Here is a 9,326-nt window from a genome sequence, read left to right on the forward strand (position 1 = left end):
AAATCATTATTAAACCAGAACCAGTAGTAAAATACGTTTTGCTCCATAACAATGCATTTCCAAATAATTTATGTTTTTACCTAAACTGAGCCAAAGAAATTCCCAGTTCCTTAGATTCTGTCAACTTTACCATGTAGCAATAAAACCAAACTTATTATGAAAAACTTTCAAGCTAGTCTAATTATTCAAATTTGGGGACCTATCTTCATCTCTCAGTGCCTATTAAATTCTTTTTTTTTTCTCACCTTTTTGCTTGATGTGGTTCACTGTTGCTGTTTAGTTTTAGGAGATCACATTCCCCTTCTCCTAAAGAACTTTATAAAATATCTTTTTAGACATGTATCTTATTTGGTGAATTTCGCCCGCACAGTAGAGTCATTGGAGACATCAGGTATCTCACTGTACTCTTTTCTATTTCATTAATGTGAAATCAAAGATGAATTTGAAAGAGACTTTTAAATTCTAAGTTCTAAATAATTATATTTTAAGTAATTTTACTTATCACCAGCACAGTTGTTACTAATTAATCCATAAATAAAGAAATTTGACCATCAGCAAGATTTTGCCCCAATAGTGTTAATAATAAATAAGAATCAAATCAGTGTACAAAATTTGAATATTTTTATAGTCTTTTTTTTATTAGTTGTTATGGCTCAGCTGTAATGTACATATTTTGTAATATAGGCATTTTGTAATATGTTTATTGGCAGATAAATATGGTATATAATTCTAGATATTAGGATGCAATTAAAACATGATTTTATAAATATATTTTAAGTCAGGCCGGGCGCGGTGGCTCAAGCCTGTAATCCCAGCACTAGCACTATTGGGAGCCGAAGGCGGCGGATCACGAGGTCAGGAGTCGAGCCATCCTGACCTAACACGGTGAAACCGTCTCTTACTAAAAATACAAAAAAACTGGCCGGGCGAGGTGGCGGGCGGCCTGGTCCCAGCTATCGGGAGGCTGAGCAGGAGAATGGCGTAAACCCGGGAGACGGAGCTTGCAGTGAGCTGAGATCTGGCCACTGCACCTCCAGCCTGGGCGGAAAGAGCCCAGACTCCGTCCAAAAAAAAAAAAAAAAAAAAAAAAAAAAAAATATATATTCTATATAATTTTAGTCAAGAGTAAGACAACGAAGGTAATATTGAAATAATTATGGAATAAAATATTCCTGTTGTTTTCTGTGTTCTTTATTTTGCAGGGCTATGTTTGAAGTAAACATGAAAGAAAGAGATGATGGAAGTGTTACCATTACTAATTTGTCCTCCAAAGCAGTAAAAGCATTTCTTGATTATGCCTATACTGGAAAAACAAAAATAACAGATGATAATGTGGAAATGTTCTTCCAGTTGTCATCATTTCTTCAAGTTTCCTTCCTATCCAAAGCTTGCAGTGACTTTTTAATAAAAAGTATTAATCTTGTCAATTGTTTACAGTTATTATCTATATCAGATAGCTATGGCTCCACCAGTTTGTTTGATCATGCATTACACTTTGTACAACATCACTTTTCTTTATTATTTAAATCCAGTGATTTCTTAGAGATGAATTTTGGAGTACTACAAAAATGTCTGGAATCAGATGAATTAAATGTTCCTGAAGAAGAAATGGTACTGAAAGTTGTCCTTAGTTGGACTAAACATAACTTAGAATCAAGGCAAAAGTATCTGCCTCATTTGATTGAAAAAGTAAGATTGCATCAGTTATCTGAGGAGACACTTCAGGACTGTCTGTTCAACGAAGAGAGTTTACTCAAAAGCACAGACTGTTTTGACATAATCATGGATGCAATTAAGTGTGTGCAAGGTTCTGGTGGACTCTTCCCTGATGCTCGACCATCCACAACTGAGAAATATATATTCATTCACAAAACTGAGGAAAATGGAGAAAATCAATATACATTTTGCTATAATATTAAAACTGATTCATGGAAAATACTGCCGCAATCACACCTGATTGATTTGCCAGGATCTAGTCTTTCAAGTTACGGAGAGAAAATATTCTTGACAGGTGGTTGCAAAGGGAAATGTTGTAGAACGGTTCGACTGCATATTGCTGAGTCATATCATGATGCCACTGATCAAACCTGGTGCTACTGTCCAGTCAAAAACGATTTCTTCTTGGTATCAACTATGAAAACACCAAGAACCATGCATACATCAGTTATGGCTCTCGATAGATTATTTGTCATAGGTGGAAAAACTAGAGGATCCCGGGACATTAAAAGTCTTTTAGATGTTGAATCTTACAATCCGCTTTCCAAAGAATGGATATCTGTTAGCCCACTACCCAGAGGCATATACTATCCAGAAGCAAGTGCATGCCAAAATGTAATTTATGTTCTTGGATCAGAGGTAGAGATTACAGATGCTTTTAACCCATCACTTGATTGCTTTTTTAAATATAATGCTACAACTGATCAGTGGTCTGAACTAGTAGCAGAGTTTGGACAATTTTTTCATGCAACATTAATTAAAGCTGTACCAGTAAACTGTACACTGTATATATGTGACCTTTCCACCTATAAGGTTTATAGTTTTTGTCCAGACACTTGTGTTTGGAAAGGCGAAGGATCTTTTGAGTGTGCAGGCTTTAATGCAGGTGCAATTGGAATTGAAGATAAAATTTATATATTAGGTGGTGATTATGCACCAGATGAAATCACAGATGAAGTGCAGGTCTACCACAGCAACAGGTCTGAGTGGGAAGAAGTTTCACCAATGCCTAGAGCCTTAACAGAATTTTACTGCCAGGTGATTCAGTTTAATAAATACAGAGACCCATGGTTTTCTAATCTATGTGCTTGAACATTCTAAAACGAGTCCAGTTCTAGTAACGTAAACTTGTTAACCAAAATGATAGGTAAAAAGGTCTATACATCTTAATGGAATAAAACGTTCCTGCTTTTAGTTATTACGTAAGTACACCATATATAAATAAACAGTTTCCCAAAACTTAAAATACAAAATATATTTTACCAAAAATTATATTGAATGTAATTTAACCTTGGGGAATCCAGAATACTTAGTATTTTCACATGAAACTACAAATCATAGACTCTGACACTTTAATTTTTGAAGTACTCTGTCCATAAAAGATTTGTAGTATTTAGATGGGAGAAATCTCTTGAGAGAGTAAGAATGAATTACACTGCATCTTATATGAAGTAAAAAATAAATTAAAGGTGAGAATCTTGTTACTGCGGGTATGAGTTGTTGAATTCCTATCATTTGTGATAATTGGTTAACTTCTTTTAGGTACCCTTTTATCCTTTTTTAGTTCAGAAATAATTTCCCCAGCTTTTTGAACAGTACACTAAACATAGTTTAACTTTTTTTAATGACTCTTTTTTTCATTAAGAGCATAAGGTACCATGTTATAATGCCATTAGCAGTTACTTAAATGCTTTAAAAATTGCTGATTCTATTAGTTTTCAGTGTCAGTTGGTTTCAATTTCTAGCGCTCTCTCTCTCTCTCTCTCTCTTTTTCTCTCTCGTTTTCTGGTTCAATCTTAGTAAATTAACATTCTGGATTTAATTAGTAGTTCTAGGTTACACCTGGCCTGAGTTTATGTTAGCATGTAACCCTCAATGGGAAATTTTTGGATTCTGGGATGTTAGTACTAAAATACTTTTTATGTATCACTGCTAGATTCCAGCCTAATTGAGGACATAGAAAATTGACCTCTAATTAAGTGGATCATTATTATTGCATTTCTTAAGCTTTGTCTAAATTTGAGCTACATAAAACATTTCAGGATTTAAATTAGTACCTTATCAATTTTCTGTGATGATGTTTACCAACTATAAAGCACCTTGTTGGTTTACTACTTCAGTAAATTATTCTCAGTGAATTACTTTCTAAATTAAAAAAAAAAAAAAGACTTGGCTATTGGTATTGATAATAGTATTCACAACCTGCATCTGTTAAGATGTTTGATCTTTAACACAAACAATGTAAGAGTACTGTTGTCATTGTTCTCAGGGAGGTGATTCTGCCTTCCAAGAATATATGTTTCTTTAATCAGTTTAAAAGATAAAAGGCATTTTGGGTTTTAAGACCCCTGCTTTACATCTCAGGTAATGTGTAGATTGTATTTCTCTGGAACCAAATGTAGTTTTCTACACTCAGTTGTAAATGTTAATCTTTCTCAAATGTGCACATTCTTTAAAAGTGTGTTCCTAAGTAGAAATATACTTAAATGAAGATTCTCTTATTTTATCATATAAATTTATGCAACCATAAGTTTCAAATGTATTTTTCAAAATGGAATGGAATATTAGAGTACATTTTCATGAAGTTTAAAATCAAGGAATGTTCCTGATTAGATGATATATTTGTAAGGAGTATTCTGTAAAATTGGTGGCCTTCCTATCTAAGCACATGAGTAGTTGGCTCTGCACTTTGTGTTTTTAAAAAAATGGAAAATTCATTGGAGGCTTTTGTTTGTGTGTGTGTGGCTTTGAAAACAAATTATTTGACAAAGACCATAACACAGTGAATAACCTATGTGTGGATTTACTGAACTGTTAATTTAAGCATATATATTAATAGAGTATGTTTAAAATAAATATTGTTTTCATCACTGACTTTAGGAATTGTTCATCTATTTCAGAAAGGAGAAACCCAAAATCAAATCCCTTTTTGATATTGCTTCATTGTTCTATCATCTTCTTGATTTCCACTACTGTTCTGATTGGCCTTTGCTTTATGCCAATGTTTCCAGAAACATTCTTGTTATCAAAGCCTAGGTGGCTCCCTCTGCATTTGATTTAATACATTTTCTAATGCAGAAGGTTTTCTGCCCTAGTTTTTTTTTTTTTTTTTTTAATAATTACTGTGGGTTACTTTTTAATCATTTTCACTGATTGCCATCCCTTTACATCTGTACCTTTGTTCTCTCCACCAATTATCACTGCAAGGAAAATACTCTGTCTAATCAAAAAACCTCCAACTCTTTGCGTACTGTTTTTTTTCCTGGTCACCATAGCAATCTGTGCTAGATTCCACTCCACTAACTCCTCTCCTTTCATATTTTGCCTCTCCTTATAGAGATAGCACTTTCATTTGATCTGTCTGCCTTATTGGAGAATGGTTTTGTGTCTTCAAAGTCCTCAAGGAACTCAACCACACAGGAGCAATGACTATACTCTGGTTATATCCTCTGGTCTTGTTAATGACTGTGGCTTCACTGTCTAAGAACCATATATATTATTCTGACTTCACCTTCCTTTCTGGATTTCTGACCTGCAAATCTCAGTGATCCATCCAGTCTATTCTCAGTACCTCCAGAAGGAGCTGTTTTTTCTGTCTGTGAGGTTAGGTAAGAGAAAATAACATCTTTTTATGGGCTCTTCCCTTAGTCTTTTTTAAAGTCTGTTTTCCTTTCATTATATCCTTCAGCCAGTGCTACAGTGCAAGAGACAAAATAATTATGCTCATTATCCGGATTGCTATCATTCCTGTGGAAAAATTCTATTTAACATTTCTAAATCCATTACCATTTGTCTTGCTCCACTACATTTGCATTATGCATGCCAAAAATATTTTAATATTGTAATGTCTTCTAAAATTGAAAGTAGGTATATGGCATTATTAAATACAAAAAAGTATATTTAACACATGAGATCCATTCAAAGTTAATGGACATTCCTAAAATGTGGAGCACCTTTTGTTCATCTACACCCTTTGAAACTAAGTAGTATGAGGAATATTTGCATAATCAAAGCTAACTATTTTCCCATAATCAGCTCTGGTCTGGGGAGTGAAGGAGGTCGTTATCACAGCAATATTCATTACGTGCTACCCTTGAAAGCTAGATTAGTATTCAAGAGCGACCACATGGTGCAATATGATTCCATATTTCTCAGCTACCAAGAAGAGCAATTGAATATATGTTCAGTGTGCTTATTAGCTCAAGGTATACCATTTGAAAATCGGAATTAAGCGCAGAGGGATACATCTGTTTACATTTTGAGATTTGAATGCATAAATATTATAATGTAATGATTAGTTGAATATATAATGTAACTTTAAGATCATCATGCTCAGTTTAATTGGATCTAGTGTTGTGGAAACTCTTATTTAGAATTGAAAGTATAAATCTCAAAAATGTTCTCTGAGGGGGCAGCTCTGAATGGCAACCTAAACACAAAGGCTGAAAATTATAGGGAGCGTATTTCTGTCCAGTATAAGAAACAACTTTATAAAGTCATACTTTAGAATGAAACCAGTTACCCAAAACTGTGGCATATGGAAGATCATTAGCTCAATAATTTCCTATATGAAAGAGCGTGACCAAAGATTTCTACATTCTATTTACACATCTCAATCTCCATCATTTCTGATATATATTTTCTCCTCCAACTTATTTAGCATTTTAGGCATTGTGAATAACTTGATTCAGTGGTTCTTGATACTCATGATTTTCAATAGAAACTGAGTCTTAAAACTACACCATTTTGGAACTATATATTTATTCAAGATAAATTTTTTAATTAGGAAAATTTGTAAACGGTGCTGACATTTAAAGTGAGCTGCTAGTTGGGATTTTCCTTTGATTTGCCATAGAGGTATGTTCATTTTATAATGAGTAGAAACTGAAAGATCAGTACCTACAATTTTCTCCCAAATTATTATTTTTCTGCATAGTATTTATACTGGCAAAGGTAGTAATTTTACTTAAATATTATATAATGTGAAAGAATATGTCTTAAACATCTAGATGTGCTTATAAAATATATTCAAGGACTGATGCTTGATCAAATTTAATGTCAAAATGGGGAATTCAATCACAGGGAAATACTATTATACATTTACCAAAAGATAACTCCTCTATATCACAGACTCATTCAAATTTGAAAATAACCTTGGAAGCTAATGCAGCTTCCAAGCCTGCTATAGAAATTTCCTTTAAATTGTGAAACACCCTGACATGCAATTTTTTTTTTCAATTTCTAAATTGGTGTTTTCAGTGGTTAAGAATCACTATCTCCACGTTTGAACAGTTCTAATAGAAAATTCTTCCTAACACTGAAAACAAGTCTGCCTCCCTGTAATAACTTCCAGGCCTTGGTCCTAGGTCACTATCTTCACATGCCAGTCATTTAAGTGTTTGAACCAGTACCATGTCTTCCATTCCTCCAAAATCAAGACCTCATTTTTATTCTTGTTCAAATGCCTGGCACTTTAACATCTCCCACAGTAGCTGATGTTACGTATCTTCTTGTACAATTACCTCAGACAATCTATCCTACCTAGCTCTATTGATTTTATGGTGGATTAAGCCTGACCAGTGTTGCAGAATCTGTTTCTTGTATGGACCTTGCCTCCCTGTCTGTTCTCAGTGTGCTTGGTAATTCAGACATGTCATTTCCTCATTTAGCTCTTTAAATCTTATATATCCCATTTGGACTGGAGTCCTGCTGTGTCTCCCTTCTCCTACTCATGCCCATCAACATAATCACAACCATATTTTCTGGGAGAGGAATTATGAAGTCAAATTTTATTAAGCCAAACAATTTGTCATTAGATATGGTTTGAAGACTTTTAAAAACACTAAAGAAAACTCCAGAAACTATACAAAAAATAGAAACCAAAGCAGTCACACCCTTGGTGGTGAATGAGAGGACAATAGCCTCACAAATCAATACGGACCAGCCTTATGACAATAACAATCTAAATTTGCAGATTCATTTGTGCAGCTAGTCCATTTGGATAGAGCGTGATATTTTCATAAAACAAGACCATAATTAAATAAGTCTATGAGTCAGATAGTTTTGTTCATCTCACTAACTTTGACATTCCCAACCATAAAAGTCTAACTCGCTCAACAAATTGTGCTGATGGTCTCAAGGGTAATAAGATTGCTGAAATAACTCAGAGTACAGTCCTCCATTAATGAGTATCATGTTGTAGTATAAATATTTCTTTATATGTCTGTCTTCCTCATTTAACTAGAAACTGTTGGGGATAAGGACATATCTTCAGCATTTCTGGGCCCAGCAGTTGGCAGAGTGCCTGTCACATAATAAAGCATCCATAAACTGATAGTATATTGAGCTAATATGTGAAGCAAGATATGTTTTAGTTGTTTCTGAATCAGTTTGTTATATCTGTATTTTTTTTACTTATTTTCATATGAAAAGGAAATTATTTTGATTTATGTTAGAATTTCACAGTTTAGAACGCTACCACATTGTACTTTATTAATGTACATGTTAATTTTTTTGTAATATTAATCTTGCTTATGTTCAAAGTCTCTGAGAAAATTGGTTTAGGTAGTTTATGCAACTTTAGTTGTTATAGTGCAATAACTGGAAAAGTTAATCAAAAGCAATTTTTTAGAGTGAAATTGCATTATACAAGTGCATTGCCAATCTTTGGAGAGCATGTATATATTATAATTGACTGTATAGTTATGTATGTATTGTTGGGTCTTGAAAGTGAAATTATAGATTCAAAGTCATTTATCCACTTAATTTTTTAATGCTTGGGGAGTATTCGTTTTCAGTGAATTTTCATTATAATATTTAATTCTCTGTTTCTTTTCAAAGGCAATAATGGATAAAACAATGATTGCAAATTTCCCATTTCTCCTACAAGAGCATAATAGTGTCAACGACCTTTTTCCCACTCAGGCAGGGGAGTAGTGCCCAAAGCTATTTACATTGCACACACAACTTACTTCATTTCTCTGTTAGTGGAATGTGGGCTTTTGCATATGCTATGAGAACTAATATTAGCATTTTTGAGGTCCATGTTAACCATATTAACATGTAGTAAAACATTTCAATTCTATAAAATAATTTATTAAAATGTATCTCAGAAAATATATATATATATATTGTCTGTATTTATTGTTATTACAAATAAAATAAGTGGAGAAAGGTGAATGCCAGGATTCTCATTTTCTTGCTGCTCCTTTCCCAGGTGTTCTGGGTTTCTGAGTGGCTTTAATGGTCTCAGGAGTACTAAAAGTGTGGTGGTGAAGGTGGAGGATTATCAAAAGGGGCTTCTGTAGCTGGGGTATGTCCAGCAACATAGATTTCAAGGTGGAAAACTAGGTCTGAAATGAATATAGTGACAACCAGTCTTCAGGTGAGTCATAGATGGAGAGAGATCTCCAGGTCCTGACTGAGCTAAGAAGAATGAGCCAAATGTCCATGGGCTGCAGATGACAGTAGCAGAAGTTAGTCAAATCTGCAGGGCCAGGAACTTCCCAACCCTGCCTCACTGGACACTAGGCATACCATGAACCTATCTACTTCATATACCCAGATACTCACAGGAGGAGCTAGTGAAGGAGCCAAAGTTTGAGAGACTA

The 9,326-nt window shown here is 34.0% G+C and overlaps 1 protein-coding gene across 4 annotated transcripts in view; it reads left to right on the top strand.

Moving 5' to 3' along the window:
- The window catches only part of KBTBD3 (kelch repeat and BTB domain containing 3), a 31,851-nt gene extending 23,028 nt beyond the window's left edge, over positions 1-8,823 (top strand). For 3 of the 4 annotated variants that reach the window (XM_017848858.1, XM_017848859.1, XM_017848861.1), the window contains one exon: positions 1,203-8,823. In XM_017848858.1, the coding sequence (XP_017704347.1) occupies positions 1,203-2,808 (1,606 nt within the window). In that variant the 3' untranslated portion in view covers positions 2,809-8,823. The remainder of the gene's footprint in view (positions 1-1,202) is intronic. The other variant, XM_017848860.1, reaches the window with a different exon arrangement.
- Positions 8,824-9,326: the final 503 nt, after the last annotated feature.

The sequence above is a fragment of the Rhinopithecus bieti genome, unplaced genomic scaffold, assembly GCF_001698545.2.
Source record: "Rhinopithecus bieti isolate Rb0 unplaced genomic scaffold, ASM169854v2 scaffold_30927, whole genome shotgun sequence".
Taxonomy (NCBI): domain Eukaryota; kingdom Metazoa; phylum Chordata; class Mammalia; order Primates; family Cercopithecidae; genus Rhinopithecus; species Rhinopithecus bieti.